We start from the raw sequence: 21,226 nt of genomic DNA on the forward strand, positions 1-21,226 counted from the left end.
TTTTAGAATTTAATTGTTTTGATAAACTAATATTTAAGAATATTTAATAGTGCTAATATTGAAAACAACTTAGGATATAATAATAAAATGTTTAATTTTTCAACAAAAAAAAATGTAAAAAATGTAACATTAAAATAATTTATACTTAGACAAAACCTTCACATAACTGACACTTTGATTTTAAACAGAAGAAACTATTCACAACCTAGAAATACTCAGAGCTGTGTTTTCCAACTGTACAAATTAACTATAGCACATATTTAAATATTAAACTATAACAGAAGTAGTGACAATCTGTGTTTTTCTACTGAATGGTTCTTGGTGGACCCAAGAAATTTGTCAAATACTGGACTGTATGCTTATGTAAGACTTATTTGGAGGGAAAAGGAGAGTGGACAGTGAAATGCGCAGTTTGGTAAAAGTAGATAACATGTTTGTGAGTCGTCATTGAAAGTGAAGAATAGCGGATTAAAATAAAATGGCACCCAAAAAATAACAATGCTACCTAATAAACAATTGAGAAACTTGAACTATAATGTTCAGTCTGTTGATACAAAGACCTGTACATTGCAGGGGATAGCACATAATCTTGAGCAATTTTCTCACGTTACAATAGGATCAGTAGTGTAAACTAAAGAGGCTGTGTTTCTCAGCTCAACACTCATATAATTTTCTAAACCACATAACCGATATCTGCGATAGATGCAGTGTTATATATGCCATGTCATAGATTTCATCTTTTTTTTTTTGTATTTTTTTTTTTTTTTAATATTTTGTTTTGCATTTACCCCATCAGTTTATATTTTGTCCAAACACAGTAGAACAATTCAACTAAATATATCATGCTGACTTTAAAAGGCCTCATCACTAGAAACTAGTTGTATGCTAAATAATTTTACACAAAATGAACACACTAAATAGTTAATGACTTAATATGAAATCATTTTGACTCTAAAATCTGATGTATTATTTATTGTGAAGTTTTAATTATTGAAATTTTAATACAAATATTTGAATCAAAACTGTTATGTCCAATCCATCAACATATGACCATGATTAGTTATGATGCCTTTAAAAAAATTGTGTTCAAAGTAAAAAAAAAACACAAAAAACACTGAATTTATTATAACTTTAAATAGCTTTCAATAATATTCACTAATATTTTTTTTCAATTAATTTGTTATTAATTTTTTTTTAATTACGAGCTTAAATTTATTTTATGAACTCGCTAGACTAAAAGGGTGAAAAAATTCAGTCATTGTTGATGGTTTTTTTTTTTGGATATATATGTCATGTATTATTAAATTTATGGAGCTTTAAGTATTTTTTTTTTCTGTTGAATGACTTTGTTTTCTAAATGTTCACAGGAAATACTACTCTAATAGCTGTTGTATATGTTAAGTGTTTGTTGTTTTAAGTTCTTTTATTGGTAAAGCCTTTAACTTAATTTATAGACTGTTCTTCTGAAAGTTATACACATTTTCATTTAATGTATTAAAAGAATTATAAGAAATATAGCTAGTTCTGAAAGTTATACAAATTATCATGCAATACTAGTATATTAAAAGAATAAGAAATATTAGCTAATGTTCACATTATTTTGAAAAATTAAATTAATAAAGTATTTATTTTATCAGTATTTAAAAATATTTTTTTTGGTTAAAATATTTGTTTTAGCATTATAGATAGTCCTGATAAAGCTTCTCTTTTATAGAAAATGTATGAATAATTTCATTTAGCATTTTTTTATACATAAATAAACTTAGGATCTCATATATTGCATTTCTATTTTTAAAAAATAAATATTTTAATTTAATGTGTACAGTAATAATAATAATAGTTATGATTTAAAAATCACTGTTAACAAACATAATGTAAGCTCAAGGCGCTATTGTAACATAACAAACATAAACAAGATAGAGTTAAAATGATAAACTCATCTAAAAAAAGTTTATAGCAGATGAAAATAAATTGTGAGAATGTTTAATTTTTTTTTAAGGCAACGATTGGAGCTGATGAGAGAGATGTACCACAATGAGGCTGAACTGTCACCTACTTCACCTGAACCAAACATTGACAGTATGACTGGTGGGGATCCATTTTATGATCGCTTCCCTTGGTTTAGATTGGTAGGAAGGTAAGTTTTTATATTCAATTTTATTTGTTAGCTCACACAAAAATTATTTCATGTGAGATAAGACACTAATGTATTTTTTTTCATTCTGTCATTGCAACTAAGAAAACATTTCTATGTACCATTCACATTGCTAATGTCTTAGAGATAGCTTTATACTTTATAAAGTGGGTAAGAATAGCTCCTATGAGGTATATGTTCACTCAAGAAGGTCTTATTAAAAATATATTTTAGGTGACTTTTTTTAGTTATAGAACTCACAATTTCTTTAATGATGAGTTTGGATTAAAACAAATATTAACTTCACTATTTTGTTACATTTCATAAATCTCTTTTTTTTTTTTAACTTTAATTTTGCTTTCTTTTCAGAGCATTTGTTTATCTGAGCAACCTATTCTATCCAGTTCCGCTTGTGCACAGAGTAGCAGTAGTGAATGATAAAGGCGATGTCAAAGGTTACCTCCGAGTAGCTGTTCAAGCCATCACTGGTAAACAAAAACTTGAATTTTTAATCCATAACTTGCTTAAAAAATTTTTGCAACTTTCCATGTAAGGCAATTTTTAAAGTTAAAAGATACTCTAATGACCTGGGTCACATTGTGGTTAAAAAAAAATAAATTTCATCATTATGCCCATTGTTTAAAATGTACAAACTACCACAATTAAATGAATGCTGTATCCACAGACAAAGATGACCCTCAAGAATACAGTGCTGGTGTGAAGCAGTCAGGCAATGCCAAAATTACATTCAGTGATGAGGAATATTTCAACAAGGTAAGCCACGTTTTTTTTTATATATTGATTTATAGTTTTTTTTTGGTTATTTTTTTTTAATTAGTGTACGACAAATGGCCTTAAATATCTAATATTGCCATTTTTCACTTATGAAAACCTTTAACATAAATATGACTAAAAAAATATAGAAAGGAAGACCAAAAAAAAAAAGAGAGGGAGAGAAAGTAAGAGCTGGAGTATCTGAGAGAAAGTGAGCGCTGAGTATCTGAGAGAAAGTGAGCGCTGGAGTCTCTGAGAGAAATTGAGGGTGTATGTGTTTGGCAGATGAATTCCTTTCTTGACAATTGTTGTAGTCAGTCCATAGTTGACCTTGCTTGTTTCTTTTACATTCTTCCACTACAATCTTCCAACAGAAACAGATCCAAGCCACGAGCTTCCCTCTACCTCCAGGGATGGAGAAACCAGTGGACACAATGGTGTCCTCACTGGAGGAACTTCGTATTGTGGAAGGTGAAGGACAAACTATGGATAACTCCATGCTCATTTCAGGTACTTTGATAGTTTGGGCTTTTCACTTTTTAGTATTCTTTTTAAATTCAGTTGTTGAAATAACACTAAAAACACTGATCAGGGGGCATTGTTGAAAAGTTTTAAGACATCGAAGAGCTACATTTTACGACATATCTATAATTTTAATCCAATTTCCTTTTTTAAGTTTATTTTTTCTTCATTAAGATCATCTATACAAGAAAAAGTACATTTTGCTAGTTAGGTTGAGACAAAAATAAAATTACAACAAAAAAACTTCTTTGAAAACAGCTTTTTAAATTAATTGTTTTCTTTATTTATTTTACAAATGTTAAATAGTTTTCTTGATGCACTCTTCTTTACTTCTTTACTAGAAAATCATCTTATAGAAAGTGACAATAAAACTAAAGGCCAGTACGGTAAGTTTGATTACTGCCCAGAAATGAATGCTTCAGACTTGCCAGAACATCTGACCATTGGTAGCCAGTTCCAGTTCCGAGTGACCATTCTCCAGGCCTCCAACATCTCACCAGAGTATGCAGACATATTCTGCCAGTTCAAGTAAGTCATGCTGGAAACAAATGTAAAGAATGTAAAGTAGATGTTACTGAGAACCATTACTTAATAATTGTAGCTCTGGCAGATCTGGTCATAAATCTAACTAGAATAATCACTTAACTTTAACATTTTAAATATTGGCACAAAATACTTATATTTATTAAGCAAAAATAATAATGTAAGGCCTGTCTTTGACTCCAAAGATTAATGAGGAATGCAGTATTTCCCGTAGCTACACATCCCCAGTTGTGACCTACATATTTTGCCACATCCAGGGCAAGCATAACCATTGTCCGTCATTGGACAATTAAGATTTTATTATCACAGTCTATGTCTGTCCTTGGCAGCGGATTTTCTTTTGGTCTCAAATGTATATCCGCGGCCTTTGTAAGTGACCTCCAGCTATTTTGTTCTGAAGCCGCATGCAAAAGAAGTTTAATATTAATTTAAAAAACTGACAATAGTCCTCTTTCTACTAGGCTGTTTCTCTTACAATAATTGCTACCTCTAGTAAAAAATACCTATGAGATAAAACTTTATTAGAACATCCTAGTCTTGATCAATCTACATGGCTGAATTCTAGAGTGAGCGGACGATACTACAACCCCTTTTTTTTTCCCTCTAAATTTGAGAAAAAATGTTATAAGTATTCAAAACTGATGAAATAAATTTCAAAACTAAGTTTAGCCTCTTGCTCTTGCTGCAGTCTGCAACACTTAAGTTCAACAATTAAATTGATTGTAATAGGAAGGCCTCATAAAGATTTCTAGGAGAAAAGAAAGAGTTCATAGTTATAGTAGAATCAAATCTGTGTACACATTTCATATGGGTTTTTATTTTATTTTTTAAACTGCAGCATTAATTTGATTTTTGAATTACTACATTTATTAAGATATTCCAAATCTACCTCCCAATAAGAAAATTCTTTTTGACTGGTAAATAATTCTTTCATCATCAGCTTTTTGCATCGTCATGATGAAGCATTTTCAACTGAGCCATTAAAGAACACTGGGAAAGGTCCTCCACTAGGATTTTATCATGTTCAGAATGTAAGTTTTATTCCATCACATTTTCTTTACTCACACACATTTTTTGACTATTTTTTAAGCTAACGTGTTGTATGCTTTTATTTTTTGTGTATGATTTTTTTGATGGTCCATTTTGAATTAATTTTCAATTTTCCTCCTCATTTCTAGTTCACTGTGACTGTGACCAAATCCTTCATTGACTACATTAAAACACAACCTTTGGTCTTTGAGGTGCTGGGTCACTATCAGCAACATCCCTTACATGAACAGTCTAAAGATTGCCCTTAGTAAGTTATGATGACGGTTTAGTTTTTTTGGTTCATCTGGCATAAGGCACGCTAAATTTAGTTTTAAGTTCTAACATCCCTCGTGTTAAATTTAGTTTTAATTAAGCTTTAACATAAGTTAATGAATAACTTGCTTAAATGTTAATGGTTTATAATGTTACTTAGGAGGGCTAATATTCTTTTAAAAATGTATAAATTATACTAATTCCATAGTGTGAGGCCACCACCAAGTCGAAGTTTCCCCACTATGCCAGTGTCCAAGCCAGTCCCTTCACCAAAGTATGGCATCATTGCACCATCTAGGTAAGTTAGTACTATTTTGTGTTTACTTCTAGTTATTGCTGTATTTTTAGAATGTTGTTGTGCTGAATATATTGTTCTTTTGTTTTTCACTATATATATATTTGTATTCATCTTATAATATTCATTTAAAAGTTTTTTCATGATTCAACTTTAAAGTCGCACTTACCCAGACTTTTAGTAGGTATTATACAAATATTTACAGTATCCAGGAAACTAAAGGTCAAACATGAATGAAGAATTATCAGAAAATTAGTTTAAAAAAAAAACAAATTTAATTTTTAAAAAAAAAAGCTTGTTTAAGAAAATTACTTATTTTTTTATAGAAAATTTATTTTAAAATCTAAAAATTATATATATATATACATACATATATATACTTAAAAACATTGATTGAAAAAAAATTAATGTAACTTTTTTTTGTCTTGATTGTTGTCTTTTATTAGTATTTTTTTTTTCTGATTCATTTCTAAAATTTAGAGTTGTAAATTATTTTTAAACAGTTCATAAAACTTGTTTGACATTATTTTAAGTTTTCATATTTTATAATATTTTTTTCTAGTCGTTTCACTAAACTTTTCCTTGCATTTAATAATAGACTAATGATGACTGTTGAACATTGCCTTTGTATGGCATCTTGTTTAAGACTAGTGTGTAGCCTATCTAGCACAATGCATATTTATTGGCAGCAACAACTTGGACATGACCTTCTTAGTGCTCACTTTGACACTAGATGTCTCTTTTTTCAAAGTTGTGTAATTGTGTCCTCAGAGTGTGATTTAGCCTAGATATCTTTGCATGTATGTAATTGAACAAAATTGGTGAATTTTGTTCTGAACTTTGTTTTTTTTTTTTTTTTTTTTTTTGTTTTCTCTGTTTATTTTTTTTTTTGGATGTTCTATGTTTGCCTGTAAACTTTACAGTAAGTCAGAGGAGGATGAAAAAGACAAAAATGATGATTTTGAGAGAAAAAAAAAGAGGAAAGCTCAGGACAGGTAGGACAAAAGAAACGAAACATTTTAAACATAACCTTTACAAAAATCTTCAATTTAAATTAGTTACAAACTATGTAAAATCTTCATTTCGAAAAATTGTATATTCTTTTTTTTTAAAAAGAAATTAAAGTAATTGTCAGTATGCTTTTTTTAAATATCTTTATATAATGAATTAAAGAACCCATTTAACAATAATATAGTTACATCTTAATAATATACACTGTATTATTTTTCAAAGGCAGATTAAACGCATAAACTCTATAAAAGCTAGCATCATTTTAAAATAATAGTTCACCTTTTGACCTCTTGACTACTAGAAGCATGTTGTCCAACTTAGTTGTGCTCAATGTGTTTATGTTGCCCACCTTTGATTCCAACCCTTCATATTGATATAACCTTTACCCCAGTTCAACATTGTCATTTGATATTATTCATTTGCTTTTGTTACTTTGTGTATAATTATGTTGGTAACCCGTTTGTACATATTTATGTTTAGGTCCTTAATATTGAAAGTGAAAAATACCTTGAATGATGGGTAAGCATTCTTTCAGGTGGTGGATTTCAAAAAGCATGAGCATTCAGCATTGAATTTATCTATCTACATGTAGAATCTACTCTCTTGCTTTCTTTCTCTAGTTTGGCTAGCTAACAATGTAGCTCCTTTTCTGGTTTTCTTAGCTATAACATATATTAGATTGACTAACATGTTGCACTATTTTTTTCTTTTATAATAGAAACATTTTTTACAGCTAATTAACTTAGTTCTTGTACATGAAGGAGATAAATTTAAAATATTCTATCGCAAATCTTTTCTTTCTTCCTCTTTACTTTTCTCTTCCCCCTGCTTCTCTTCCCCCCTCCTCTGATCTCATTCATTCTTTCTCCTGCTTTTCTTTTCTCAAAGACATTGGAACTAAGAGAAGACATTCAACAATTCACATGTTTGGTTTGCTTGTGTCAAAAATTTAGCATGGACAAAATCTTTTCTAAGCATTTCTTTGTATTTTGCTAAACTGCTTTTGTTTTTGTGTGGCTTATTTATAAATCCTTTATAAGTTGATCATATTGTTGAGCCTACTTGATTGTTTTCTGATGATTTAAAACAGCTTAATTCAACCACAAAACATAATAAATGAACAACTATTGAGTTCAGACTTTGTATAAACCAAATTCACATTAAACCATTTGTGACAGGTTTTTGTTCATTCTGTATTCTCTTTGGTGCCATCTCCTCTTCAGGGCATCAGATTCAAGAACAGCATTTGTACCATGCTGAACCATTTATCCAAAGGAAATATACTTGTAGGGATTCAATAATTACATTACAAACAAATCTATAATGAGAGCTTATAGAATATCATCAGAAATTTTTTGAGACTGCAGGTTTAATTTTCATTGATTAGTCACCAAGATGTCACTGACAATAGGAAATACCTTCATTTAATAGGCTTTGAAAAAGTTTTACAAAAAAAAAAAAAAAACAACTTCACTTTTTTACAAATTTTGCTTCATGAAAATTTTTTTTTAAAGTCATGTTATTCCATATGCATTTTTATTTTAACCTAAATAATTACACACTTCAATGTAATTGCTCAACTGAAGATTAACAAACTAATTACAGATTCGGTGATGGATAAATTTACTGACATAGCATGCCATTTTATTAACCTTATCTTATTGACTTTATTTAAGACATTGTTAATTAATATGTTTAGTGAAGTTCTTTCTTCAAAATTAAGTCCCTTTTAATCTCAGATTCTTTAGAATTTTCAAAGTTAATGCATAGAAAATAAATCTAAGGTTAAGAATGTATGTTTAAATGTAAGTATTATGCTTTAAAATGTTCTTGGTAAATATAGAGTTAGTCTACATGATATCCACTCTCCTTTTTTTAAAATCATGACCCCTAATTGATTAAAAAAAATATTGAGTTTTGTAATTCAATTTTTTAAACATTTAAAAGTGTTTTCATGCCCTTTGGTTAATAATTACAACTAATCTTAGCAATCTTTAAAGGCATCATTAACTGTAAGAGTTGGCAGCATTGTGTAGTTGACAGCTTAATTTCTCTGTTTTCAGCTCAAGTCCTGTACACTCTCAGTGTGATCTCTTGGTCTGGTTTGAAATCTGTGAGCTAGCTCCTAATGGAGAGTAAGTATACTCTGTATTATGTCTAGTTAGTTACTTTGTAGTGTGAGATTCTTTTCCAGAGTTAAGGTCTTTTTTTGTTCAGCATCTTAAAGGGCTTATTTTGATGAAAGTTAACTTTTTTATGTAGCTAATGAATGGCTGCCTGGTCATGTGGTATGCGCCTTCTGGACTGTCGTTCAATGGTCTCTATGATCCCAGGATCAACCCCTTTCTGCTGCCATTCCCCATCATCCTGGGAGAGATTTGAGTTAGGATGAAGATTTTATGTTGTAACCACAATGACAAACTAGCTTTGTTCTCAGCACAGTCGTCAGATGGAGCTACTTGATATAAATCTTGAATAAAAGTCACACCCTCTACTGCATTACAATAAACTAGTAATTGAATTATGGGCAAAGTCTTCTTTAAGATAGCTAAAGAAGATAAAAGATCTCTGAGCCATGGTTTCTTACTAAAGGTGTAAAAAAAAATCTATTAATTTATTTAGTTATTTCATAAGATACCATTCAAAAATAGATTATAAAAAGTAAATGTAATTCGAGATAATATTTGTAAAATCCAACCAGATATGTTCCTGTAGTGGTAGACCATTCAGAAGATCTTCCTACTAAAGGTATATTCATGTTGCACCAAGGTATCCAGCGTAGACTGCGCATTACCATTGTTCATGAGAAGAGAACTCATTTTGCTTGGAAAGATGTCAGGGAACTTGTTGTAGGTTAGTTTATTTTTGTTCAAACCCTGACCTGCACTGAATGTGTTGCACAATCTCCTATGCTAATGCCCTTGTATCAAAACGTTTGTTGTGTAAAGAGTCTCATCCTTGATATTTCATATTTCATGTAGGTCGCATCAGGAATACTCAGGAGTTTTATGACTATGATATAGAGACAACAGTTCTGTCCCTTGGTCTATTTCCTGCTCATTTCCTACAGTATCAGAATGATGACAGGTAACTCTACCACTTAAACATCACTTTAATAATAGAAAGTATTGTTTATTTCTTCTTCCTGTCTCTGAACTATATGAAGACTGTACAAATATATTACAAATATTTTTATTTTATTAGCAATTTTATTTAAAAAATGTATTCATAGTTTTTTACTAAAATCTACAAATGGCTTTGGATTCATTCAATATTCATTTTGAAATATCTGTTTCTACAATTCACTTTTAATATTGTTTTGTGATATTACATTGTTTAACATAAAAAAAATGTACTTTAGATTTTGAGATAACTACTGTTAACCAAATAAATGTTGTAGCTTTCAGTTATTAATCTAATGGTTGCTACAAAATCTGAAGGTCAATACTTTGCTGCCATTTAAATTTAGAAGGAAGGCTGCATCAGGTCCTTCACATATCTGATTAATACATTTACCACAATTACAAATGTATAGAATAATTTATAAGGCGTTGTCTTCAATTCCAAAGATTAAAGATGAATGCAGTAGTTCTATTGACTGTGCAAACCGAGTTTGCATATTTTGCCTGATTCAGACCAAGCCATTGTCTTCCCATGGTCTATTTACGTAGAACTCAATGTATAGTTCATTTGTATAGATTTTAACTATGGACTTGTGTAACTATTAATGAAATCTACATTTTGTTGCTAACAGTGAACCATGACTTTCTACAAAATATATAAATATAGAATGCCAATGTAGAATGAATAAGTGTAGGATATAAAACAACCTCTTAAAACTTTATGTATTTGTAGGCACATGATCCAAAGTTATTCACTAATTCTACATATACTCATTCTTCATTAATTTTTTTGTTTTTCTCTGCTAGAGTGTTTTTCCAGTTTGAAGCAGCCTGGGACAGCTCTCTTCACAATTCTCCTATGCTGAATAGAGTTACAGCTTATGGAGAGAAGGTCTACATGACCTTGTCAGCTTATCTTGAGGTGACTTTATTGCTGACTGCTTGACTATTTAATGGAATCTTATGTATTTTCTTACACTACTTTAGGAAAAAAAAAAGATATTTGGGAGGCGGCTTAGAGATCAAGTATTACTGTGTGTTTACGTGTGAACTGAGGCTTGGATCTTAGTTAAGGGCAAAATTTGTACTCTGATTTACTTGAGCCTGTACAGTGAGTCCATACAGTGGATTATGGGTTGGGGTAGGAGTAGGGTTCAAAAGTCATTGCTGGCCACATACATCCTGCGCTGTGGACCTTGTAATATCAAAGAAAAATATTGTGAAATAAGTTCTTATACCAAACTGATTGCAACATTAATTACAAAACAAATACTTACTTATGTACAAACTTTTTATTGGTATAAGCAAGTGCACCAAGGAGAAATTGTTTAAATCTGAATAAGACTTAACATATCTGAATCTATACCAAGAATTTCTAAACCAAGTTACTGGTTTTGTCAGGCACTGTTGTTATAATGTGTACAATACTTTCTGTATTGACTAATTAACTTAGTAATTTAATAGGTAAGATAGTTTACTTGGTGTAATTTTTCAAAACTGAATGTAAATCCTGTCAATCTTTGTTGTCATTACTGAATCAATCAACAGGTTGAGAATTGCGCCCAGCCAGCATGTATAACTAAAGATCTGTGCATGGTAGTACACTCTCGAGACACAAAGATCTCAGCGCCAAGGTAAAAAAGTTTTACCTTTGCACTTTTTGATATCCTAAATGTCCTATGATACATTTCAGATTTTATAAATGATATTTTATTTACATACATTTTGCTAATAAATCAGTTTTAAAGAAATATTTTTTAATTTATTATTTTTATAAATATTTTAAATAACTTATAATGCGTACAAAATATTACTTGATTTTTAGTGTAACTTAATATGTTTATTAAAAAAAAAATGATGTATCTTCAGATGTGTTATTTGTGGTAGTGTTTTTAGTTTGAAGTTGCTGCCCTTCTATTTAGTTTATTTTTTAAGACCTGATTTTATTATAAAAGTGTTTAATGTCAATCATATTTATAAATTTCAAATTAATTCAGTGATTGCTTTCATAAAAAGCCTCAACTATAAAATGTATTTTAAATGGTTCAATTGTTCAATCACATTCTTGAGTCTAGATTTAACTAATATGACATATGAAGTGATTTAATTCAATAAATCAAGTTGTATATTTATATACTTCACTGAAAAAAAAAAAGAATTAAGTTCTGCGCAATTTACTAAGACCATCTCTACAAATCAGTATTGTAAAGAACAAAGGAAAGAAAATATTGTTGCTTTTTTTTTCAAATTTGAAACCCTTTGTCAAACTTATTAATATAAGACTCCATGAAAGTGACTCACAGTGTTTGATGTAACCTCACACATATATCAATCTCATTTTATAACTTTGTAGTTTAACCAGGGCTTGAGAATAAATTTCAGATTACTCTTTGGTGTAACATTATTTATTTCATTTAATAGATTTTTTAGAATATTTGAGTTATGTAGAGGTTTCTTTATATTTACAAGAGGAGTCCAAGAAGGCAATCTGATAATTTTCATTCTCATAGTTCTCTTAAATGAGCAAATTTTAAAAAGATTTTTTTTTGTTTTTATTTGTCTTCAAAAGTTTATTTTAAAATGGAGGAAACATGAACTAGCCTGTTAAACCTATGATTTACATGATTTTGCTGTCAAGTTGCCATAAATGATTAACACTAGGATATGTTTATTACCACCCATTTTACTTGCCAAATGTGACCAAGCAATAAGATGATTTTTTTCAAAGAGATTGAGCTAGACATTCAAACAAAGAATATGGGATGGTTACACTTTTCATACCCACCTGTGTATCTGTTGTTTTTGTGTCATTTTAGTCTTAGTTTTGATTTATACCATGTTTCCCTAACCTTCATTCATTGCTTGAGTAGCCTGGTGACTCAGTGTTGCATGTATCCATTAAAGTAGGGGTACTCTTCCCCTCAACTTCTCCAGTCCCCGTTTCAGAGCCCTAAAGAGTCTGTTTGGAGTCGCTCGCTACCCAGACTGCGGCAAGGTTTCAGGAATCTATGAGCTGCTGCTACGACAGTACTCTGACTCAGGTAGTCCAGGTCTGTTTCTCTGTGTTGGGGGGATTAATTCAAGTTGCTTAAAAAAAAAATCTAGGATCTTTAATTTTTTAACAAAGAAGAATAAAATTAAATAAATGAAAACAAGTTTGTTTCTTTGAAAGTACTTGGTGACTGAAAGTACTTGGTGTACATACATCTCAAAGTGTCCAAAATTTAAATTCTATTGCTAGCTGGGTATTTTTCTGGACTCATACTTAGATTAGTTGACTTAAACAGTAATTGGTGACTGACATATTGTTGGGAAAGTGAATGAAAGTATCTGGTAATTGTTCAGACCAAAAATGTAACATGTAACTTTAATTCACTGACCTCATAGACTTGATCTGCAGGGAGCTGATACCTCTAACTTTATATATAAAATGAACTTGAGTTTTTTTTTAGTTTTTATAGTTCAAATCTAATTTATTTAATTTTTTTTTAATTCTTAGAGATTTTTTCTTTATATTTATTTTAATTTAAGCAACTATAAAAAAGATATCTGATAGTTTACATTACCTTGTTGGACATTTCATAAGAGTTCATCAATGACAATCAATATTTTGAAATAAGTTGATCATTGGCTGTCATTTTTTTCCAACATAGGAGTGGAGCGTAGACAGAGGCGTGTCCTAGACACATCACTGACCTATGTGCGTGGGGAGGAGAACTTGAATGGTTGGAGACCAAGGGGTGACTCATTGCTTGGTGACCACCAGTGGGAGCTGGAGAAACTGGCTAGACTACAGTTGGTATGTGGACACTTTAAGTACTAGATGAAACTGTTGGATTACTTTTATAATGATGTAGCTAAACATTTCCTAATATTGATACAGAAATGTAAATAAACATGTAAAGTAAGCAACTTTTCTCATTACTTTGTTTAAATAGAAATGACTGCATTGCTGTGCTAACAAAAAAAAGTGACCTAGTTGCTTTTAAACAGAGGAGTTGTTCAATAATGAGACACATTTCTGTTTAGGGGAGGGAGGGAAAGGGTTTATCATTGTCTTGAAGACAAAAACAAAATAATTAAAAAAAAAAAATTCATATGAATAAGTTAATCTATTTAAACTAAGCCAATTTTTTTAAACATTTTCAAGTTGAATTCAAGTCTACTTAAATTTTTTTTTTTTCAATCACAGCTTGGTATTAAAGAAAAAAAACTACATTTAAGATATCCAAAATTCACTAACTGCTTTAACACTTTATCTCCTAATTAACGATATCATCATAATGTTTTGTTTGGTATAATGCACTATTTGTAAGATAAATTTCCTTATGGACAATAAAGATTATTATTATTATTATTTGACCCCAAAAATTAAATTAATTCTAAGTTATAGAAAGTATAACTTGTGTTAAATAAAAACCGCATGCTTACTCCTATAATTTTATACTAAAAGTAACGTTTTCTGATAACAAACAAAAATGCTATTGAAATTTAATCATAATAGGGTAGAATGTACAAATTTGAAAAATGAACAGAATAATTGTATCAGAATGTGGAAAAATAATTACGTAGATAAAGAGTTAAACTTTTAGTACAAGAACTAATTAATTTTTTAATTTTTTTATTTATTTTTTTATCTACATTTTTTTTTTTTTATTAAATTACTAGAAACTTTGTTTTTTTCAGGTTGAAAAAACCAGACATGTTATTTTACTGAGAGAGAAGCTGGCAGAACAGAACAAGTCCCATGAACTCAGTAAGCTAGACAAAGAAATTGTTAACAGGCAGGCCAAGGTAAGTTATTGTTATAGTGAGTTTTGGAAACCTTTTTAAAACACTTAAGTTTTTGTAGTATTAAATCTCTTTCAAATATTGAACGTTTGATAAAATTATCTGCTTATTGTTATATTTTTTAAATCTTTTAATCTTTTTTCACTTGGAGTAAATGTATCTAAAACAAAGATTGAAATGGTCCAAATAGTTTTTGAAATGACAAATTAAATTAAATGCCATTTTGAAATAACTTTTCTTTTTCATTGTCACTTCATGCAACTATTTTGTTTTCTTGATCACTTTAATTGATGTTCTACACTAATTATTTTTATTAAAAGTGAACTTTCTAAATTTTCATGTGCATAGTTTTTAAAAGATGCTTTAATGTTGTCTATAGAACCAAAAAATCCAAGGCTATGAGCACACTGAGATCAAGTCTGATGAGAACCCTAAAGATGTGGACATCAAGGAGAAGAATGTCCAGATTCTCTGCCGTGGGGAAAGTTTTGACCTCAAGACAGATGGAGACCCGGAAAAGGAGCTAGCTGCCAGGTGTGTCCGCCTAATGCTGCAAGGCCGACTTCCACTGAAACCTCCACCTGTAAAGGTTAGTCTTAGAGCTACTGAACAATGTTATGAAGATGTAGGATTCATAAACTATCACATTTCTTCCATCCACGCCACAGATTGCCAACATGAACTGTCTCATGGTTTCAAAGAAAGAATATTTTATGAGAATTATGTTGTTAGTAGGGGTGCACCGGATAGTACTTTTTGATATCCGGCCGGGGCCGGATATGACCGGATAGTAAAATTTGATATTCGGCCAGAGCCGGATACCTAAGTGTCTTGTTAATAGCTTGTGTTGCTGAACATTTTACGAAACTGTTAAATAACATACCTATATTGGTTGGTTTTATTTTTTTTCCTTTGATATACCTTATTGTTTTAAACTCTGTTACTGATTGATTTATTCAAACTTAACAGTATTTCTAAAAATCTGTACAGCATGAGTGTATCTGTGTGTATGTACGATGCCACCAACTGTAAAGGATGTGTGTAGGAAGGTCAATGTAAATAATGTTAGTATATATTTAACTAATTACTAATGTAAATCTCTCATAAGTTAAGTGCAATCTGCCTTGTATAGTGGTCGGATGTATGTGTTCATGCATTTTAGAGCAACAACCTGGTCAGATATACCTAGTGAGCCTAAACATGTAGTACTAGAGTAGTGTGTTTAGTTATTTGTGTTAACCATCAAGCATTGTTTTTTCCTTGAGCATACGCACGCAATAGAGTTGGGTGTCAGTCAAAAAAGATAACACATTGGCATGGTCAGTCAAGCATATAGATAAATTATACCCGTCCACTAGTTAGAGGTCAAGGGTTGTTGTTTTTTACGCTCCAGCATATTGTTTCTTTGTTTGCTAGATCTAACTGCGGTACTTTATTCAATTTATTTTATGCGATTTTAAAATTTACTGTAAGGTTTTCCGTTATTTATTAAGTCAAAAGAATTAAACAATGAAATTAGCTTTCTTTGTAAAGATTTTAATACAAGGCAAAAATACACACACGCAAACATGCACATCTTTGTTTTATTTTATTGTGCAAAGAACGTACGTTAGAAACATTAAATGCAAAGAACGTATGTTAGAAACATATTTCTTAATTAATACTTATTAATTGTTTTATTCGTGGTTTCAGTAACTGTTACAAAAGGGAACCATAGTAAGCCTATGGATGTCAGGTGTGTAAAAGTCGTAGCTAAAGGTAATTCAAGTAACTCGGCACACTTGAAAAAGTGTGGCCCTCTAGCTCAACCACGTGATTAAGATTTTTCTCCAAATAAGCAAACTCTTTGTCCGGATACCCGTGTAGATGTTTGGCTTGAAGTCCAGTCCCCCCCCCCCCCCAATTAAGATTAACTACTAAGTAAACATAGTTCCCTCGTGTGACCTCTAGAGAGTGCTTACGTCCATAGTATCTGACTTGGGGTCACCTGTCAATCAATGAACTCAATGTGATGGACTAAACAAATAAAAGGGGGAGGGAGTTGTCAATCTGGAAATATACCTAGTTACCTTAGAGGTGTGGCTCATGTAGTCCAGCCCCCATAATAAAGATTTACTACTAAATAAACAAACTCAGTTCCCTCGAAAGGTGTGACCCCTAAAGAGTGTCAATACGCTGACATTAAACCTACGTCCATCGTATTTAACTTGTGGTCACCTGCCTATAAAAAAAACTCAATGTGATGGACTAAACAAATAAAAGGGGTGGGAGTTGTTCATCTCTACCTCTGGAGATATACCGGCACCTTCGACATACACGGAGGTCACGCTTCGATATACCCGCACAGCTAGACAGACGTCTGGCCAGCATGACGTAGTCATGGAATGTAGCATTTTAACATGTTAACTAACCTACTCAAAGGTCAAGACAAATTGAAAAAAGTGTCAGCCATTGCTGCTCTGTATGTAAAGCGCATTTATGATGTAAAGTTTCATTTCTATTTATATTAAGTTATTAACACGCCTTGTCTTTATAATAAACGATGTTTGGTGCATATTCATAATGGCTCTATTTTTAAGCACATTATTTTGTTTTAATATAAACATTAATACATTCTACAACAGACATTAATGGAACGAGGTCCACTTTATGCATATTAAATAGGTGTATTTTTTACTATCCGGTTTACTATCCCGTAGTGATATCCGACCGGAGCCGAATAGCACCGGATAGTAAAAAATGCCGGATATTCGGCTGGAGCCGGAGGGACTATCCGGTGCACCCCTAGTTGTTAGTGTCAGTACCTTTACACTGCTCAATATTGGTACCCAGAAACACCAGTACTTTGATCACAGCAGATCAACTATAAACACTAATGTACTTATAATGATATCCAAAAGTGTCAACTATCACAAGAGTGAAAATGTTAAATATATAAAACAAGTTAAATATAGAAATAGGTTTCTGAAAACCTTGCTTATATTGATTGAAATTGCATCAATTATTTTGAATCAATCATAACTGTACACTATTGCTTAAGTCGCTTTCTGGTCTATCTTTCATATTGACAAGAGTCCCATACACATTGGTCCTTAAGGGACTGCAGGCACGACATGGCCTAAATTGTGCCGATATGCCTCAAATCAAACAAACAAACCCATACACATTTTAGGGGGAGAGCACCATTCTATCGCTGCCATATCTCTCATTTTTTCTATATCTCTCGTTAGCTTAGTACATTTTCCATATTAAAAAAAAGCTAATTAATTACTAATAATTAATTAACTAATTGGTTAATTTTCTTACAAAGCCAATATCAACTCACTCTGTTTGTCTGGTCAAAAGTTTGCACACATTATTTCTCCTACTCTCAAACTCAGATCAAGCTGAAATTTTACACAACTATTTGTTTTATCTGATAACACAAGAATCAATTCAAAAAATTACCCAATTAATTTAGTAACAATTGGTAATTAATTATTTTGTTTGGTATCTCGAACAAGGGGAAAAAAAATTACTTGACTGAAGTGGTGGTATAAGCTGAAATAGTCCCTTTTATATGTCGCCACTCTAAATTGAAGCAAACAATATATAACTATACAATCTTCTTTGGTCTTAAGTACCTCATTAGCATGTCATCCCAAGAAGGTATGAGCCACAAGTTCAAATTCAGGTAGTTTCTCCCCCCCCCCCTTATTTTTTTGTAAAGGCTTATAAATTATGGTAAAATCCGACCAGATATCCTTTCCTTTCCCCCCTCTCCTATTCCCAACTGGTCCAGATAAGTGATCTAAAAGCATGAAACAGCGCTAAACAAAAAATTGGTAAAAATATTATCAATCGTACAGATTTATTGTTGTTGGTCTAGATCTATTACAAATTTAATTTTATGATTGATCCAAACTAATTGCTACAATTACACCTTGTATAAGCTATGTTTTTTTTTTTGAAGTATTTCTTATGTTTTTCTTGTTTGATTCATTCATTTTTTTTGTCATTGACAATGACCAGACAGACAGACAAAGTAAATTAAAAAACACTTGTCCTCTTTTACTCTAAGAAACCAACTATTTCTAACTACTCACAAAGGTTCACTTGTTATAGGGACAGTTCCGGACACTCAATCCATACTTGTACTGTTCACACTCATACCCTGGGAATACATAAACAAAGAAAAGTAACAATTTCACACATAAATAAAACAAAAATGTATTCAATCTCACCATGCATGCAACTGATAGCTTCCTCACATTGTTGCGATATCTTTCAGAATCATCATGTCAATAGTAAAAAAAAAATGGATGTATTGGTGAACATTCCAAATATGTTTTTATATTTCCTTAAAGCTAGTTGGTTTAGGTTACTTCCCTTTATTGTCTAAAGTTACCACTCCACCGATCATAAGTCTCCATTGTTTCCCCTTGTATTTTAGTTGGACTCTATGTTAAGCTCGACAACTACAGTGACCTCAGAGGAAAGTGAGACCAGCTCAGACTCCCTTGGCACAAGTTTGTCCAGTTCCATGGTCTCTGATATTGTCAAGTAAGCTCTTGATTTACATTGCAAACTCAGGATACATTAACTTGTGTTAACTGAATTCTAAGTGTATAAATTGTATGAATAAATAAGTAATGGAGGACCAACCTGATGTAGTCATTCATTATTCATTGGCCTAGTGTCCTGTATAAGTTAGCAAATTTTATGGCTCAGCAATCTTAAAATATATCATGTATCTTGTTAGAATTATAGTCTCTAGAAAAGTTGCTTTGCTAAAAATATATATATATTAATAAATCACCCCTTTCAGACATTGTGATCTTTAGGGGCAGATGATGTTAAGGTCAACTATTTCCATGACCAATGTTTATGTGGCCAGCACAATGTCCAACTGCTTTAGTTTCACCAACTTATTAGAGTTGGGTGGACTCAGGTGTGTCCTAAAATTCCCAAAGCTCATGCATAAAGTTTATCATTTTCATTTGACTTACTTGACTTAATCCTGTGCACTCCCAGGGGAGCATAGGGCCGCAACCACACCTCTCCACCGAACTCGGTTTTGAGCAGCTTTCTTCATCTGCTCCCTCAGCTTCACTGACGACTGACCTCTTCCAGGTTTGCTTGGGTATGCCCACTTTCCTCTTTCCTTGTGGGTTCCAGTCAAGTGCCTGCCTTGCAACATTGGTAGCTGGTTTTCGTAGGGTGTGTCCTATCCAGCTCCATTTTCATTTTGTGATGTCTTGGGCTATGGGCTTTTGTCTAGTTCTCTCCCACAAATCGATTGTAGTTATCTTTTCTGGCACTAATTCCTAATATCCGGCGTAGTCATCTGTTAACAAAAGTCTGGAGCTTTTCCATATTTGTTTTAGTGACTCCAAGTTTCTGAACCGTATAGGACAGACTTAACGTTTGTATTATAGATCCGTATCTTGTTGTGTAGAGATAATGCCTTAGAGCGCCAGATAGTCATTTTCATTTAGTAATAGGATTTAGCTGCATTCACATTCAGACAGTGAACATTTTGGTTTTGGAGAGCCTGTTGATTTTACTGTAAAAATATCAATGTAACCTTTCCTTCAACATGATAGCAACAAATTTAAACAAATGACTTTTCATTGATTATTTTTCAGAGCTGTTCCAATTCAGTCCAGTAAATCATGTGACAGCCTATTGACCTCCTCGCCATCTCCTTCTGGGGAATCCGCTGACCGCAAGTTGTCACTGCCCATCAAGACTATCAATCTGGACACTCCCATGTTTGTTCCTGACATTGAGGAGGTGAGGCCAAGTCCAGTGGTGTCAAGAAGAGGCTACCTTAACTTCCTGGAAGACAACACTAATGGTTGGATCAAAAAATGGGTGGTATGTGATTTGGATCCTAATTATTGAAAAAAGGAGAAAAAAACGAATTATTCCTTAAATTGTTTTTTTTTTCTCTACCTTTGGGTTTTATGCCAGAGATTTTAGAAGCATTTTACAAATATGAAAAAAGTTCTTTGGTTAGTTTTCCTATTTGTTGACAGATAACATAAAAGAGATAAAAAGGGAAGAATTACTATAGATATTAAATATTCTAATACGGTATTACCATTTAAATTACAATTGTAAATTCTTGAAGTCCTAACAAATATTGTACAAGGCTACCTTATATGATACCATGTAATGATGAGCTATGACTTTTCAAAATGTAGGTTGTTCGCAGACCTTACGTCTACATTTTTAACAATGAGAAGGACCCAGTTGTTCGTGGTATAATTAATTTAGCCACAGCCAACATTGAGTACTCTGAAGACCAGCAGGCACTGTTGAAGGTGAGAAAAACTGCAGCATTCCTTCCATTGTCAACATTCTTTTTTTTTTTGTTTGTTTATTTATTATTTTTTTTCTAGAATTTCAACTGCACAGTTTTGATTTTTGACTGCACTAGTAGGATGAACTTAACAATTTTTCCAACAATCATTTCAGACTCAGAATGCTTTCTCAGTCATGACCAAGCACAGATGCTTCCTGTTACAAACATTGGATGATAAAGATTTTCATGACTGGCTCTATGCCATCAATCCTTTACTTGCTGGTCAGATTAGGTCAGTTTTAATTACCATTAAACTTAATACTACACTTCTGTTATAAAAATAAATGTATACAAGACCTTCTCTAATACTTGTGATCCTTGGGTTTGAAATCCAAGTGCTTTACGACTTGGTCACCATTTCTAATATTTGAAGCTATCCTGTT

The 21,226-nt window shown here is 31.7% G+C and overlaps 1 protein-coding gene and 1 long non-coding RNA gene across 18 annotated transcripts in view; one reads left to right on the forward strand and one right to left on the reverse strand.

The window, feature by feature from the left end:
* Positions 1–21,226, forward strand: part of LOC106057456 (kinesin-like protein unc-104) — a 77,391-nt gene that overhangs the window by 51,510 nt on the left and 4,655 nt on the right. For 9 of the 17 annotated variants that reach the window (XM_056007362.1, XM_056007365.1, XM_056007363.1 and 6 more), the window contains 23 exons: positions 2,000–2,137; positions 2,504–2,622; positions 2,820–2,908; positions 3,283–3,418; positions 3,772–3,958; positions 4,914–5,004; positions 5,152–5,270; positions 5,484–5,573; positions 6,494–6,565; positions 7,062–7,100; positions 8,645–8,716; positions 9,283–9,434; positions 9,563–9,668; positions 10,511–10,625; positions 11,252–11,337; positions 12,638–12,753; positions 13,357–13,502; positions 14,390–14,497; positions 14,874–15,083; positions 18,927–19,036; positions 20,122–20,353; positions 20,683–20,802; positions 20,957–21,075. In XM_056007362.1, the coding sequence (XP_055863337.1) occupies positions 2,000–2,137; positions 2,504–2,622; positions 2,820–2,908; positions 3,283–3,418; positions 3,772–3,958; positions 4,914–5,004; positions 5,152–5,270; positions 5,484–5,573; positions 6,494–6,565; positions 7,062–7,100; positions 8,645–8,716; positions 9,283–9,434; positions 9,563–9,668; positions 10,511–10,625; positions 11,252–11,337; positions 12,638–12,753; positions 13,357–13,502; positions 14,390–14,497; positions 14,874–15,083; positions 18,927–19,036; positions 20,122–20,353; positions 20,683–20,802; positions 20,957–21,075 (2,772 nt within the window). The remainder of the gene's footprint in view (positions 1–1,999; positions 2,138–2,503; positions 2,623–2,819; positions 2,909–3,282; positions 3,419–3,771; positions 3,959–4,913; positions 5,005–5,151; positions 5,271–5,483; positions 5,574–6,493; positions 6,566–7,061; positions 7,101–8,644; positions 8,717–9,282; positions 9,435–9,562; positions 9,669–10,510; positions 10,626–11,251; positions 11,338–12,637; positions 12,754–13,356; positions 13,503–14,389; positions 14,498–14,873; positions 15,084–18,926; positions 19,037–20,121; positions 20,354–20,682; positions 20,803–20,956; positions 21,076–21,226) is intronic. The other 8 variants (XM_056007369.1, XM_056007376.1, XM_056007371.1 and 5 more) reach the window with 7 other exon arrangements.
* Positions 3,835–18,793, reverse strand: LOC129922248 (uncharacterized). Its single transcript, XR_008774186.1, has 3 exons — positions 18,580–18,793; positions 12,489–12,763; positions 3,835–3,968 (listed from the first exon to the last, which is right to left on the reverse strand). It is a non-coding gene; the product is annotated as an uncharacterized LOC129922248 (long non-coding RNA).

Source organism: Biomphalaria glabrata, chromosome 13, assembly GCF_947242115.1.
Source record: "Biomphalaria glabrata chromosome 13, xgBioGlab47.1, whole genome shotgun sequence".
NCBI classification, from domain to species: domain Eukaryota; kingdom Metazoa; phylum Mollusca; class Gastropoda; family Planorbidae; genus Biomphalaria; species Biomphalaria glabrata.